This window comes from Glycine max, chromosome 14 (genome assembly GCF_000004515.6).
Source record: "Glycine max cultivar Williams 82 chromosome 14, Glycine_max_v4.0, whole genome shotgun sequence".
NCBI lineage: Eukaryota > Viridiplantae > Streptophyta > Magnoliopsida > Fabales > Fabaceae > Glycine > Glycine max.
This window is the reverse complement of record NC_038250.2, coordinates 33,984,284-34,000,718: the sequence shown is the minus strand read 5'-3', so window position 1 is coordinate 34,000,718 and position 16,435 is coordinate 33,984,284. Positions and strand designations below refer to the sequence as shown.

At 34.1% G+C, this 16,435-nt stretch overlaps 2 protein-coding genes across 3 annotated transcripts; both read left to right on the top strand.

The window, feature by feature from the left end:
* The first annotated feature begins 2,144 nt into the window (after positions 1–2,144).
* On the top strand, positions 2,145–3,589 carry LOC106795808 (uncharacterized). Its single transcript, XM_014766724.1, has 2 exons — positions 2,145–2,471; positions 3,533–3,589. Exons 1-2 carry the CDS (start codon positions 2,145–2,147, stop codon positions 3,587–3,589), a joined length of 384 nt encoding a protein of 127 aa, XP_014622210.1.
* An 864-nt stretch (positions 3,590–4,453) lies between these two features.
* Positions 4,454–7,674, top strand: SWEET36 (sugar efflux transporter SWEET36). Of its 2 annotated transcripts, none has more exons than XM_041009092.1 (6): positions 4,454–4,898; positions 5,026–5,062; positions 5,208–5,303; positions 5,589–5,868; positions 7,018–7,152; positions 7,277–7,674. In XM_041009092.1, the coding sequence occupies exons 1-6, from the start codon at positions 4,865–4,867 to the stop codon at positions 7,457–7,459; spliced, it is 765 nt and encodes a 254-aa protein (XP_040865026.1). In that variant the 5' UTR covers positions 4,454–4,864; the 3' UTR covers positions 7,460–7,674. The 2 variants fall into 2 exon arrangements, with proteins under 2 accessions (XP_040865026.1, XP_003544735.1); XM_003544687.5 differs by having other exon boundaries at positions 4,458–4,898; positions 7,033–7,152.
* Positions 7,675–16,435: the final 8,761 nt, after the last annotated feature.

Here is a 16,435-nt window from a genome sequence, read left to right as displayed (position 1 = left end):
TTCACTGACATGGTACCACATTGCATATAGGCTTGAGTTTTAGTATAAATGTTGCATAATGCATGTGAATTGTTTATTATGAAATTAATGAGTGTTTTTACGTCTTGACTCGAGTGTGTGATTCATGTGTAACATGATTGGTGATTGAAAAATAAATTTTAAATGATAAGTGGTGAAGTAATATGGATTGTATTAAGTTGAGCTAAGTTATAAATACTTCTATAATTTATATTGATTGTGTCTTTGTTTATCTTTATGTTAGATAGGAATGTGATAGCTCACTCCCTGTGCATTGTTTGTGTTTAGATCCTATGATGATCTCAAACTTTGTGTTCTTGGTAGCAAATGGTTAGGTGGATGACTTTAAAGAACCTTGTGCTAGAGGACGTTGAGACACAATGCTTTGATAGAATGTGACACTGGACATGGGTTTCTATATTAATTGCATCATGTTTTGGATGACTTGTTTTGAGCCGAAATAATTTTGTTATTTATTTGGACAAGTTCTATTATGATATTAGAAAAGTGAATGTGAATCTTTTACTCTTTTGAAATGTTTTTATTTAAATGTGTTTTAAAACATTTAATTAATTCCTCATTCCTATTTCTTTTATTATTAGTACATATATGTGTGGGGTAGAGGATGTCACAAGCAGCGGATTGAACAAGCAAAATTAGACAACAAGTAGGGAATCAATTACCGAATCATTAGTTCATATTAGATCCACTTCAACTCTATTAGAGATGGTATATCTGAGGGAGCTTCTTCAACAACATTATCACCTTCTTTAGGCTTTTTCTTTTCTTTTGAAACATCAGCATCAAACACTCTCGTATGGGATCTGCTTCTCGTCATTCCTCGTCGCCATTTTCAGCTTTAGCAGAGGGTAAATGTCATCTGGAAGTTTCAGAAGAGGATAGCCTTTTTCTAGAAGCTTCTAGAAGTTGGCGAGGAAATCCACGCTCGCCATCATCTCCTTCGTGTACTTCGCGCATCATAGTTCTAGCACTCCCTCCATTTCTTTCTTCAATCAGATCTGAAGAAGACTAGCCACCTTCTTCAAATCATTGGTTTGTTTGTCAATTCGATATCGACATTGTCGTCGATGCATGTTCATCGCGGCGGAGGAATTTTAGGGTTCCTCTCTGTTGTGAGTGTGACTGAGCTAGACATGTGCAACCCTTCGATTTTTAATTGTTGGAATAGAAACGAAAACAGGACATTTTTACAAAAACTATCATGGAATACAGGTTTCTAATACGAATCTTGCAAAACCGTCTTTGTTGAAGTCGTTCATATTACAAAAATGTCACCGCAATCGAATCTAAGACGATTCTTGGAGAACTGTCATCGTTTTCCTGTTGTAGAATGCTACTTTTTTATTAGTCATAACAACAACAACAACAAGAATCAATTTAATTAAAAATACAGAGCCTGAAAGTAGTTGCTGGAGGCTTTGAGGTAGGCACGACGGTCGTCGTTGATGATTGCAGAAAAAGGATCAGAAAGGGACGTTATTTGGGGACTCCAATTTGTGCCCTTTTGAGAGATCCGCAAGCTTGGAGGCTAAATCGGAAAATGAAGGAAAGATTTAGGTTGGACAAAGAAGATGAGGGTTGGGCAGAGATGATCATGGCCATGCACAAAAGGGTGGGGCAGAGACAACGGCTGGCAAAGGTGAATCGGCCGCAGAGAGGAAGGTGGGGGCAGAGAGGAGTGTCAGGTTTGAGGGAGAGGCAAAAGAAATCACACTTGAGGCATGGTTGAAAATAGAGGAAGGTGGGGGCGGTAGATGAAATAGGTAGTAGAGTGGTGTGTTCGGTCTTGTGGGAGGAAGAGGAAGAGGCAAGGGAGGGTTTGTTTGAACAAGGAAGATGAAGGCAAATGAGGGTTTCTCTGGGAGATTTGGGGAAACTGAACTAAAAAAAGGAACACTTGTGTGGAAAAAAAAAAGGAAGAGTTTGGGATGTCTCGTATGGTGCTTGTCAAAGGAGGACAAATTATTGCCATTGTGGAAACTAGAAATGTCTCGTCATTGCTTGTCATAGGTGATCAGAGTAGTTGAAAATCTAATGTGTTTAATGAAGTTTTGTAAGGTCAAGCTCCTCCAATGCAATTTACAATTAATCAAAACCCATATAATATGGGGTACAATCTTGCAAATGGAATTTATCCTAATTGGGCCACATTTGTGAAGACTATCCCAATGCCACAAGGAGAGAAGAAAGAAGTATTTGCCAAATGTCAAGAATCGACAAGAAAGGATGTGGAACAAGCATTTGGTATACTCAAATCACGATTTGCAATTATATGTGATCCATCACGTGCTTGGGACATAGATATAATGAAGGATATAATATTGACATACATTATATTGCATGACATGATTGTTGAAGATGAACAAGATACATACAATGATAATATTGATGTTGATTATGATCATATAGACAATGAGATTTCAACTGATGTGGTATCTCATGATGTTTATTCCAACTTTGTTACATACCTGCAAATGAGATGCCATATGCATACAAAACAAAAAAAAATAAAATTATCAACAACTTCAATGAGACTTCATGAAACATATTTGAGAATGTTTCGGTGATAAGAATAGTGAAATTTAATTTTCATTTCTCAATGCCAATGTTTCATATTTTGTTACTTATGAACATTATGTATTTTTTGTTGGTTTAACTTTTAGTCATAAATAAAAATTTTAATTATTTATATTTTTTATATTTCTTAATGTTAATTGTTTCATAATTAAAATGTATATAATTAATTACTTAAATTTAATTTAAAAATAATTCATTAAATTTTTAAAATTGGATTGATTGTGGGACACCAAAAAATGCTCTAAGAACTCAGTGAGATCTACCATAAAAAAAAAAACATGAGAGAGATCATGAAATACATGTGACATTATGGATCCATAATAAGTGTTTTAAGATCCCAAATTAGGATGGTGCACTAAAATGTTCTTAGTGTCCCTATCTTTTTTAAAAGGGAGTAGTTTGTTTTTTTTCTTTTTTCTTTTACAAAATGATTATTGAACAAAATTATATACTAATTTTGACAACCACATAAAAAATGGTTTGCATTAAATGAGTTAGAATGACTTGATGAATTACTTTCACTCTTCCGCATAACTGCATTTGTCATTCTTTTCATCTCCTTATCATATATTTAAAATAGGTTGATTTATTTTTCTTTTTACTTTAGTTTTTTTTCCCTTTACAAACCGCTTATTGGACAAAAATAACCCTAAATCTGACTACCATATTACAATTGATGGTTGAACTTTTGAAATCGGTCCTACAAAATATATGAAAAAGTGGTGTAGAGTGTTATGGTTATGGTCTGATCTGTTTAATGAATTTTTTGTATATTAATTTGATTTTTTAGCATAACTTTATATTTTAACCCATAATATAAGAGTTATTACTCTCATGATTATTAGAAAGTTACAGTTTTTTTTTCCCTTTGTTTTTGAGCTAATGAGCTTTTCCTTTGGTTTTGGTTTTTGAAAAGAAAGTAGAAAAGGCAAGATTGCGTGACAAAGGTTCCATACTATCACTATCACACTGAATGGAGCAACGCAATGTTCATCGTTTCTGTCTAAGTGTGTGGAACTTACTAATTTTATTGATTTTATTGCACGTGAAATCAATGTGATGATAAACAAGGTGTTTTGGATTTTTTTTATTCTGATTCTGGTTTGGACTATTAATTTGGTTTTAAGAGTTTAATTTTCGTATCCAATTTAAAAAGTTTTATATTATGAATCAATTAAAAGTTATCTTAAATATGATTTTTAAATAATTATTACATAAGTGTAAAGTCTTACTACATCACAATCTATAATTAAATGATTATATAAGTTTTACTTGTACGATGAATATATTAAATTCTTAAAAGAATGCTTTCTATTCTTTTTTTTAGCCAATCTATTTTTTAGTTTGGCAACTAAAATGTTCTTTTGATTTATTTTATTTTAATTTGAATTAATTTATAGTTTTTATCATTCTTTTTATAAATATTTAACTATAAAATAAAAAAATACCATAACATGTTTATAATTCAAAATGAAATCAGGAAATATTTTTTTTGAAAGTTATGCGGCCCTAACTCCTAGTTTTTAAGCTCAAACCTCCAATCTCAAAAGAAGCAGTATAGTTAAGACAAGTATTATTACTAGAGATCAGAACAAATTATGGAAAAAAAAATCCATTACTACTATTTCGTCTGAATTATCAACAAGTATTTGGTTCAAATTCGTTAAGTAGTCGAGTCTTGCAGTAAAAAAAAAATGTTTGAAAGAGAAAACGAATATTTTGCACTTTATATGGTAAAAGAAAAAAAGAATACTGTTTTAATTATATCGGTTCAATTAGATATAAGTTGTTTGTCCTCATTTGCACTTGTATGCATTAATGTTTTCTTTCTCTGTTCGAGGCTTCGCCTTATCCCCCTATAGAGCATGTCGGCCTTCACCCCATGAATGTTACATTAGCATCTGCATTCAAATGGGTTTGGTGCAATTAATATATAAAGACACACCACACACACACACTGTCTATGAAGCCGAAAAATCGGTTCTCCCATCGATGAATCCCCGTGGATAAGATCAAACACTAAAATTTGTTCTTTTTTATAATATTACTGCCCCAAAGAAGTTACCTTTCAATTCTTTCCCCTTCCCTATATATAATCCTTTCATAACCCCTTCAAACTACCACCCCTGCAGTTTTTGAGTTACCTTGCATGCCTAAAGAAACCACTCGTTCTTTAGAGCACTTTTCATTTTCCTCTCTTCTTTAACTCTCAAAGGATATTTTTCTCTAATATCTAAGCTTCAAGATCATGGATGTTGCGCATTTCATTTTCGGGATATTTGGTGAGTTTAATTTTTCACACATGGGTTTCTCTTATTTTTCTTCTCAATGGTTGCATGCATTGAATGCTGCGCTGTTCTTGTTTATGGTTCTTGTTTTTTTTCTCAATCTTCTTTTTTTGCGGTTCAGGGAATGTTTCTGGTTTGTTCCTCTTCTTGGCCCCAATGTATGTATCTCATAACTGCCTCCTTCTGGTTTCTCGTTGTTGATTTTTGTTTTTCTCTCTATTCTTTAAAATGCACATAAAGTCATATTTTTGTGTTCGTAGAGTACCCATTTGAGCAAAATTTATGAGAAATTTGGTTTTGTAGAGTGACATTCTGGAGGATCATTAAGAACAAATCCACAGAGAAATTTTCGGGGGTTCCTTACCCTATGACCCTTCTCAACTGTCTCCTTTCTGCTTGGTAAGTTTCTCACTCTGTTCTTTCAATTCTTTTGTTTTATCTTTAGACTTTTTTTGTCGGTTATTGTTGTCATTGTCCTTTATTTTGCATCATTTTCATGTAGTACTTTTTGGTCACAATCTTGGCTTTATAAACTATACCATGTTCTTTCTTGCTACCCTTTTGTTTCATTTCTAGTTAGCTCAATTTGAGAAAGACAAATTTCAAATGGGTTGATTCCATGTAGTAAAGTTTGATTTTTAATGATGGGTCTAATTATTTTTCTTCTGATTTTACAACTCACAGGTATGGTTTGCCATTTGTGTCCCCAAACAACATACTTGTGACAATAATCAATGGCACAGGAGCAGGGATTGAAATCATATACGTCTTCATCTTCATCTACTTCGCACCAAAGAAAGAGAAGGCCAAGATTCTTGGCCTTTTCTCCTTCGTGGTGGCAGTGTTCTCTGTTGTTGTTCTGGTGTCACTGTTTGCTTTGCATGGCAATGCCCGAAAACTCTTCTGTGGCTTCGCTGCTGCCATATTTTCCATCATCATGTATGGTTCACCACTCTCAATTATGGTAAGCTTAGCTCACACTTTCTATGTTAATATTAATTCATTTGTGTCTATTCCTCACTCACAGACACCCCCTTATTGTGTGTCATTATGGCATGGCCAACTTGCCACTGTCTTTTCATTTTCCCCCCTTCTTGTTTTGTTATGTTACTTTTCAGATTGTCTTTTCTGTTAATCATAATTTTAGGAGTGTCAGATGTTACTCTTGTTTGATTGGATTTTATAGTTTTTTTTAATCATTCATTCAGTTAACGAAGAAAAATAAATTATTTTAGATTAATTTATATGCTTAAATATATGTTTTTATCTTTTGTTTTACATTCTTATTAATTTATGATAAATTAATAAATTTTGGATTTGTATCTGATAATATTTTTTATTTATAATTAGTTGAAATTTAAACAAAATTTATTATATTATGATAAAATAAATATAAAGTTTCTGATTTAATAGGGAATAAAATAAAATATCAATAATCAAAAATAAAAATTATTATTTTATTAAAAAATTAATATAAAATAAAGATTTATTAAAAAATAAAAATTTATTAAAAATAAAAAGCATATTTAATCCCAAATTATTAAGGGGAGAATAGATACTATCGTTTCCTGACTTTAAATAAATCAAAATTATAGGTTTCAAAATTTGATTTGAATTATAAATATGTCAATATGCAAAATTAATTATAAACTTCATTAGTTTTGATTAAAATAGTGGTAGCTGTGCCCAGATTTAGAAGGGCACATGTAGTTCTGCGGAAGCATCTTTGTCTTTTTATTATGGTAGTGATTAAGGTTTAATTGGGCGGTGGTTAACACTTTAAATAAAAATGACTTTATAAAGTCATTTTTATTTAAAGTTTTAGAGTATTTTTTTTATCTCCATCTATTTTATTTACATTTTTTTATAGTTTTATTCTTATCTCCCTGTTCTTATCATAAAGATAATGAAAAGAGATAGTAAGATGCTCTATAATAATACACTTTGGAATTAATAAATTTCTTCTATGATAGTCTATAACCTAATAATTAATAAAAACTATAAAAAAAAACCGAAGATGATTGTATCTAGAAAGTATGTTGCAATTATATTCCAAACATTATTGTATAAATTCCAAGTGAGATATTTTTCTATAGATTCTTCATTATTTTAGAGTGTGTGTGTGCAGAGGCTAGTGATCAAAACCAAGAGCGTGGAGTTCATGCCCTTCTTCCTCTCACTCTTTGTGTTCCTCTGTGGTACTTCTTGGTTCATCTACGGGCTACTAGGCCGTGACCCATTTGTGGCTGTAAGTAGCACACTAACATTATCCACGTTTTATCAATTTTCAATTGGATCAATACAATACAATACAAATTGTCACTATTTTAAACTTACCCTCTTGGGTTGCAATTGGCTTGTATTGAACGTAGGTACCTAATGGGGTTGGTTCTGCGTTGGGAACAGCACAACTAATATTGTATTTTATCTACCGTGACAAAAAAGGGGATCAAAAGAAGAAGCCGAGAACAGAAGAAGAAGAAGCTATGGAAATGGGCACCGCTAATAAAAATCCCATATCCAACTCGAAGGGAGCACAAGAGGGACACGTCTAGGGACGCGTGTTAGCATAAAAAAAAATGCCGTTATCTTTGCCTCTATCTCTGCTAGCATTACGAGCACCTCTTTAATTGGGACTATGCTTATATCTTTTGTTGTTGTTGTTATCTTCGTGACTTTGTGTTTCCTCAACGATTTTTAATTTTTTTGCTTTTCGTTATGATAATTGTACTATAAGTTTAGCCATTGAGACAAGTTTGTGTTGTGTCAATTTTCTTTTCTTCTTTTTCAGTCCCTTTGTCGAGACACATCCGAGCGATATCTTGTGCCTGGATAAAATTTAAAAGAGTAATGAATATGTGAATAGTTCTATGTTACAAATACTATATCTCACTTATAATTCTATCAAAAAACATATCTCATAATATGCATGTATATTTTTTTATTTCTCTTGGTATCAAGCAGTATGATAAGTGTTTATCCATTTTTTTAAAAAAAATTAAAACAAACTATTAATATTTTTCATTAATTAGTAAGTTTTTAATATTAAATAATGACATTTGGGTTTTTATTCTTTCTACTAAATAACTAATTTTATGCAAGGTTTGACAAGGGAGGGAGAGAGAAATTTGAAATAAAATTTGAGAAGAGAATAAAGTTTTCTCTCATTTGGTTTAAGGAGAAAAAATGGAGAGGAGATTGAAATTGTGTGGGCTTCAAAAATTTAATCTTGAGTCTTGGCTATACAAAGAATGTGACAAGGACAGAGTTTGAATCAAGGAACTTACTAAATTTAGTAATGAGAACTGGTTTTTCGTCCCTTTTCATGCATTCAACTCTTTTTGTAGAGCTAAGCATTTTCTTCTAGTAGGAATGATTATCAATTTTAATATAAATTTAATGAATCACAAAAAAACCTATCATTTTTCCATTTAAACTCGAGTGATGATGACGATAATAATAAAAGAAAAATAATAACAATGGTAAGGTGATGTAGTAAAAAGTCTTTTACTTTTAATGACGGTTAAAAATCATCCTTGAAACACTTTTAAAGTTGTTAAAAAACTTTTTTGTAGTAGTGAATAAAGGTGATGAGAGTAATAAGAATATATAGTTGTAAGACAATATTAATAATGTTAGACAAGTGGTCTCAATAACTTACGAGGGGGGTGAATTAAGTTTTAAAATTTCCCACTAACAAACTTTTAACCCCCTTCTAAATGATAGACTTGGAATGTAGAAGAAGAAGCAATAATCAATTTAATAATATTCTTTAAACGCGCAAGATAAAATTGATTGCAATAACATAAATGAGATAAGAGAAGAGAGAAATGCCAACTCATTTATACTGGTTCGTTCACTTCTCGTGCCTACGTCCAATCCTCAAGTTACCCACTTGAGATTTTCCACTATCTCTGTAAATCCTTTATAGACTTTAAACACACCTTGGGATCCCTCACCCTTGTGTTCAAAGATTCTCCAAGAGACAGTCTGTTTCTTGATTACAACTGACTTTATGAGATGAATAAAAAGATTTCTCTCCTTTAGAGCGGATGATACAAATTGAAGATTCTAGAGGAATTTCTCTCTTTTAGAGATGATAATACAATTTGAAGTTCTTAGATGAATTCTCAATAGATTTGCAAGTGTTTGCTCAATAGTTGTTGAGAGAGCATTTGGCAATTAAGTTCTCTTAGAAATATCTCTCTCTTGCTTTTTGAAGTTAGACACACATATATATAGGTCCATCGTGCCTTTTCAAAAATGGTTTGAAGAGATGTGTCTTTTCAAAAAGCTTTTATGAAATTTTCTCATTGGTAATCGATTACAGGTTTATGGTAATCGATTACACAATTATATTTTGAATGGTCATGACTTTTCAAATTGAATTTCAAGAGTTCCGTTGCTTGTAATCGATTACAAACATCTGGTAATCGATTACATGATTCAAAATTCAAATTCAAAACCCTTTTTAAAAGTTGTTTTTCAAAATTGTCTTCTGGTAATTGATTACACTGCCTGGTAATCGTAGTGTAATCGATTACTAGAGCCTTGATCTCTTGGAAGCAATTTGTTTTGAGGCAAAAGCTTGATCTTGAATTAATCTTGAAGCAATGCTTGTTTATTGAAGCAACCTTGTATTAATCTTGAAGCAATGCTTAAACTTTGAATGTTTGTTGAAGTAATCTTGAAAGCAATCTTGTTTGATTATTCTTTGGCATCATCAAAACCATGTATTTATACATTCACATTCTCCCCCTTTTTGATGATGACAATCATTACCAAGTGAATTCTTTTCAGCATCATCAAAACCATTTTGAAAAACTTTTTGATGATGACAATCATTATCAAGTAAATTCTCTCTAGCATCATCAAAACCTTAAAGCTGCATGATACACATTCTCCCCCTTTTTTGATGATGACAACCATCTGTAGGTTAGAAGTAAAAACAAAAGAATATCTATACGTATAATTTACTCCCTCTTGATTTTGCAATGATTGCTTATATGAAACAATTGAAGATTGTATAGATTTCATATATAAAAAGTTGTCTCATAAACTCTTATTATCTTATCTTTTATCTATCTCTCTTCCCTTTGTCAACATCAAAAAAAAATCATGAGTAAAGAGGAGAAAAACATTCATCAATTTATAACGAATTAAAAGAGTAGAGAATGTCATACTGTTCAAGTATCATTTCATGGCCTAGAAGAAAATGTTTCCGCTTGTTAGAATATATGAGAATCAAATGATATCAAAAGGCCTTTATCACATAATTGATGAATACTTAATAAACTACGCTTAAGATCATCAATAAGTAAAGCATTTTCTATGGAGGTAGAGGGATTCGTACCTATTTTTCCAACTCCAACAATTTTACCTTTGTTTGTTGTCTCCATAGATCACATATTCACTATCTTTGGGAAAAATATGAATAAACTTTGATGCATCTCCCGCCATATGTTTGGAGAAACCGCTATCAATGTGCCAACTTTGCTTCAAGGAGTCCATCATTCATATAATCATATTTTAATTTTGGTACCCAAATTTTCTTTGGTCCTTGTATGTTATTTTTGAGTAAGGATCCTTTTGGAACCCATACCATTTTTCCAATGGTACTACCATTCTTTCTAATATAACATGTTGATGCACTATGATCATTCTTACCATAGTAAAAGCATGTTAACAAGGGAGAACTAGCCTTTTGAGTGGAGGCAAAGAAATTTTTATGCATTTTTTGTTGATTTTTAGGATTATATCCTAATCCAGCCTTATCAAAAACACATTTTTGTTTGCCTAATATAATATCTAAATTATTTTTACCAAGAGTAACTTTGGCAAAAGCAATTTTTAAATCTACAATTTCTTTTTTGAATTTATCACAACATTCACATGAATGAGATGCTTTAATGTTTTCTTGTACTAAGTATTTTGTAGATGATTGGTCTTTATCTACTGATTTTAATGTTTTAACTTCAGATTTAAGATTTTCTAACTCTACATTATGAAACTAATTTGGCAAGTTTGATAGATTCTTTATGCAAGTCATTGAATGCATCTTGAAGTTCATCAAAAGAAATAGATAAGTTAGAGTTAGAAGACATTACCTCTTTTGCACTTTCATAGTCTTTCACCATGAGACCCAAATTTATGATTTCACTTTCTGAATCACTTGAAGAATCCATGTCATTATCTTCCCAAGTGATCACTATTAGAAAATACACTTTCAACATCGGTTATTTACGGCATTCTACATCAGTTTTAAAACCGATGTTGAACGTATTATTGTTAACATCGGTTTTGAAAAACCGATGCTAACATAAAAATGCTAACATCGGTTTTCTAAATAGCCGATGTTATATACAAAGAACTACAACAAAATAAGTGTATGCATGATGAACGTTGATATCGGTTTTCTATAAAAATCGATGTTAATGTAATATATTAACATCGATTTTTCATGTATAACCAATGTGAATGTCCATCATCTATACATTTATTTTGCTGTAATTAGTTATGTATAACATCGGTTATTTATAAATAACCATTGTTAACGTTTGTACATTAACATTGGTTATTTATAAATAACCAATGTTAATAAAAATAACCAACATCGGTTTTTTGAAAAACCGATGTTAAGGTGCATGTTGACATCGGTTTTTCTAAATAACCGATGTTGTTTACTATATTAACATTGATTTTTGTTGATAACCGATGTTGTTTTCAAGTTTTTTTTATATAAACTTTCTGTTTTTACAATAAACCCAAAATTGTACCTATAAAATGCAATTTCAGACCCAATTCACAGCAAATAAACATTTTATTCTGCTTTCAAGTAGTTTTAATCACAATAAACATTGAATAATTGATTTATTATTAACAACTATCAACAAATGAATTCAATGTTCAAATTACATAGGAAATGTCAAAAATGTTAAACCAAAGTAAACTAAGCTAAACTTAATATCCCTAAATCCTAGCTCTTAGCTCTAATTCGGAGATAATATTGTGCCCACTGGATCTGTATGGCCTTTAATCTCTCTGGCTCCAATGGTCTAGGATCATTAAAATACTGCATCATGCAATAAATGATAATAAGTTAATAATGTAATACAAATTATAAAAAAAATCAAATTTATTTGAAATAAACGTACCGCTTCCCAGTTATTCCTGAAACTTCCTAAAATGATGGTGGACATCCAGTGCATGACATAATAGCCGCACTCAGTACTTCCTTTTTGTCTATTACACTAAATAACATAATGAAATTTGGATATTAATTAAACAATTAGTGTACAGACACATAAGAAGTATATATAAGTGAAAGTTTTATGTAAATGACGTACCTTGACGAAAATCCACCTACCAGGAGCCTTTGATTTAGGCTGTGGAGCATCATCAAGACCTTTTAAAGCACTATTCCAGGCGAGTAACAATTAAAAAGTGGTGTTGTTGAGGTATTTGAATGCAAATGCATTGAAAAGAACACTGACCTGTTAATTGTGGCGTCCCTAAATTAATGACTGGTTTAATAGTAATAATTTAAATAACAAAAACCATGGTAATTTTTTTTTCTTCTTTTTCTTTTTCATTTCTTTCCCTTTTCACCATAACTAGGTTTAGAAGGAAAATCCTCACTACAGAGTCCTGAATGGCCAGTTCACAACTCTATTCGGAGTCATTTCTTTCTTACCGCTCATAATCTCTAAACTATTTTGCTGTTTCAAAAGGGAGGATGTACCAGCCATTACTTTAGGTCGTCACATGAAAATAAAAGGATAAAATACGATCGATAAACTCTTTTACAAATAAAGTTGCTAATGCTTTCTTTTCAAATAACAAGATCGATCATAAATGCATTCATCATTTAAAGCTGTCCAAAATATGGGAGTTTTACAAAATACATAGTGTCATCCAGAGCAAAGGTGTTCATAGTGGTGGCTTCAGCCACATGTATACAATCATCAAATTCCTATACATCAGGTCTACCCATACAAAAACAAAAGAGTAAACCTAACAGTCAGTCCTAGATGCACCCACCCTCAAAAGTATACAAAACTAATCCAAAAAGCTGTCCACTAGGATGAAGAGCCTCCGTTGATCGCCATCTCCCCCGAGCCACTATCCTCCATAGAGTCTGCCTCAGATGCCGACATGACTTCCTCGGGAGAATCCACCTCAAGAAGTGGATCCTCATCACCCTCTAGAAAGTCAAGGGCATCCACAGCAGGCTCAGGAGGTAGCTCCTCCAGATCCTCCTCAGGGTCTTCCTCGGATGACGTTACCTCAATCACTTGGACGGGCTCCACTAGACGATATGGTGTAGGCATGGGTAGTATCCACTCCACCGTGCGCTGAAGCGTCCGTGCAAGTTCATCTGGATGCACCAAAGAAGTAGCCGTGAATCGAATGGTGCCCCGAAATCGGCACCTCGTGTTGCCTTCGAGGGTCTCCCAAGCTCCCTCTAGGCACTCCATCTCTACTCGATCACGGATTAGCTGCGCCGCCATCACGATCTACAAGAAAGAAAAGAAAGGGGTAGACTCTTTCACAAGAATCTAACTATGCCGCCGCACAATGCGTCTCATAACCACTACATGCAATTAAAAGGAGTATCTGAAGGCTTTTCATCTCTGGTAATCGATTACACAGCCTTGGTAATCGATTACCAGAGGCTAAACTTGAATTACACAGCCTCAGGACATGAAATATGCAAAAATGCACTGTGTAATCGATTACACATACCTGGTAATCGATTACCAGTGACCCATCCCTCTATGTAATCGATTACACAGGCTGGTAATCGATTACCAGAGGCTCCCTTAGTTTCCTGACTTCGTTTTCAAGCCTGGTAATCGATTACACCCCTTGGTAATCGATTACCAGAGACCATCTTAGCCTCCTGTCTTCATTTTTAAGCCTTGTAATCGATTACCCACCCTTGGTAATCGATTACCAGAGGCCATAACCCACATATCAATCAAAGTTCACAGCTGGCCAGCCACCACAAGCCTCCTTGCTTTGTGGTCTTTGTTCCTTTTATCTGTTGACTGCCAGGAGCTCGCCTGCTTAGGTACATCACAGGTTCTCACTGACCGACTATGCCCGGGTTGGGTCGGGATTGGTCAAGCTTGGTTTTGGGCAATAGCACCCCACCTGACGTCCCCAAGGTCTCCTGACCCCCGCGACATATCTCTAGGTACCACTCTGTGGTCAACAATAAAAGTAGGAAGTTTCACCCTTCAACATTTCCTCATCTCAAGCTTGTAGGATTATGGGGTACCCATCACATGTGGTACTAGGTGGCGGTCGGGCGATGGTGCACAACAAGTTTTCCACATCCACAATGTGCGCATAAACCCACCATCCCCTGTTGCCCACCTCCATCTGAGCTCACGTACTCCCACGTAGCCCATATCCTCGTTTCTCTCAACACCGGGTCCCCATCAATCCTCCCAAGCTTCCACAACATCCAAGCAAAACAACATTCAAACAGCACAAGCTATCACAGCCAAGCAAAACGGGGCAAAGGCAGAAAACTCTGCTCAACACACCAACCAAAATCACAGCTTTTCTCACTTAAAGACCCCAGTAACAATTCCTTCGATCCAATTCGTTAACCGTTGGATCGACTCCAAAATTTTACTGGAAGTGTATAGTACATAAGCCTACATTGTGACCGTTGGGATCTACTAGCAAACATCCAGAACTCATTCTGCACTAGACTTTCCACAGCCAACCACACACAAACATTTTTCTGCACAAAGCCAAAATCCTGCTGCACCTATTTTGACAGCAAAATTCTGCATAAGTGCAGATTTCGAAAATCACACTTCCTCTCATCCAATCTTGCCCAAATCAATTCCTACAAGTCCCAAATCATGTATCAACCATGTCTAACCCAAAATCAAGCTTTACAGCACAGCAACACAGAATCTAGGTGTCCAACACCCCTCAATTCAATGGGGTTTCTAGGTTTGAAAAGTGAAATTTAGAATGAGGTAAATTTGAAGCAAACTCTCACCTCACACAAGTCCATAACATCAATCTAAACTTGCTCAAACTGAATTTACACCTAAAATTCCACCGAATCAAAATTTGACTCCTCAACACCCAATTTTGCCCTAGAAATGGCTCTTTGTTCACTTTGATCATTTGTTCTTCTCTCTAGCACAGTCCAAGCTTTCTCCCAAGTCCTAAATGACATTTCAAGCTAGTATTAACTCACTTTAACCTCCATTTACCACAGAATTCAGACTTAGCCTTCCAACTCTCAAAGCCTCACTCTTTTTCCACTCATAACACCACATTCTCACTTTCCAACCCTAGGTTAACTCTACATTTCATCTCTAACAGTTTTCCATGGGCAATTTTCAGCATACAAACATCACAAACATCATCACAAAACCCTAAAACAGAATGGGTATGTTTAACTCATCCAAACATGGCAATTTCAACAAGCTTCCAACAAGAGTCTTCACAAATAACCATCATGAAACAGAAAACTAACAAAACTACCCATCATATCTCCCAAAACCCCATACCCACGAAAATCAAAGGAGAAAGAAGTCCACCCAAACCTGAAATTTCGAAGTCCCACTTGTAGCCACACACTTCACGACTCCAAAAACGCCCTCCTTTCACGATTTGGGGCAGAAATGATGGCCAAAGGTTGGAGCTTTGTTAGGGTTTCAATGGAGAATGGAGAAGAAGAGAATGGCAACGTGAGGGAGAGAGAGGGCTGTCTGAAATTTTCTGTTTTGCTGAGTGAGGAGAGAGAATAGCTTTTTGGTTTTAAATAAAGGGTTTTCTCTTTTTCTATTATTTTATTTAAGCAATGCCACATGTCTCCATTTGAGTGGAGCAAAAAGGGCCCACTTTCCCTTCTTGACTGTGACCCATACTCAGCCACAAAAGTGAGAAAAATCTGAACTTTGAAACGCTAAAATCCTGCCTCGGTTTGCATGTCGCTCCTCTGGTTCCAGTTCCTCGCGTTTCTCTGCGTCCGTCGGGGCCAGTTTTCGAAAGCAAGCAATATATATATCAAAATGCTCAGAATAAAACCCCGAGCGTGGTTCAGAGGTTGGTTTCGTTAAATTTTAAGTTACACGCAAAACGATGATTTTTAAACTAATTAATTAAGAATTAACCCATAACCTCCCAGTTATGGATTTCTCTTCCTTAATTAGTCTAACCCGCGTATCTTGCCCCCACTATTCCTACCCTTACCAAGAACATATATGCATATACACTGAATAATACTTATATATATAATCATTCAAAATACACCGTTGTCAAAAATTCCGGGTAGAAATTTCCAGGATGTTACATTAATTATCCCCTTAAGGTAGTTGTCTGGCCTATTATGCAATGAACAAAACTAGACAACTAGGTGTTCCTTGGGCATGATGACCGCCATCTGCCAGTGTCTACTGTAGTGGGGATGAATATGGGTTAGTATATTAGTAAACATTAATTAAATTCAGTTATTTTGTGTGACTTACCCATTCAGGTAGGCTCCAAGGTAGACA

Excerpts from the sequence above, each read along its gene's own strand:
- LOC106795808 (XM_014766724.1), top strand. The coding sequence starts at position 2,145 with ATGGGGTACAATCTTGCAAATGGAATTTATCCTAATTGGGCCACATTT. Across the intron at positions 2,472-3,532 it reads ATGAGATTTCAACTGATGTG|AAAGTAGAAAAGGCAAGATT; the intron begins GTATCTCATGAT and ends GTTTTTGAAAAG.
- SWEET36 (XM_041009092.1), top strand. The coding sequence starts at position 4,865 with ATGGATGTTGCGCATTTCATTTTCGGGATATTTG. Across the intron at positions 4,899-5,025 it reads TTTCATTTTCGGGATATTTG|GGAATGTTTCTGGTTTGTTC; the intron begins GTGAGTTTAATT and ends TTTGCGGTTCAG. Across the intron at positions 7,153-7,276 it reads GCCGTGACCCATTTGTGGCT|GTACCTAATGGGGTTGGTTC; the intron begins GTAAGTAGCACA and ends TATTGAACGTAG.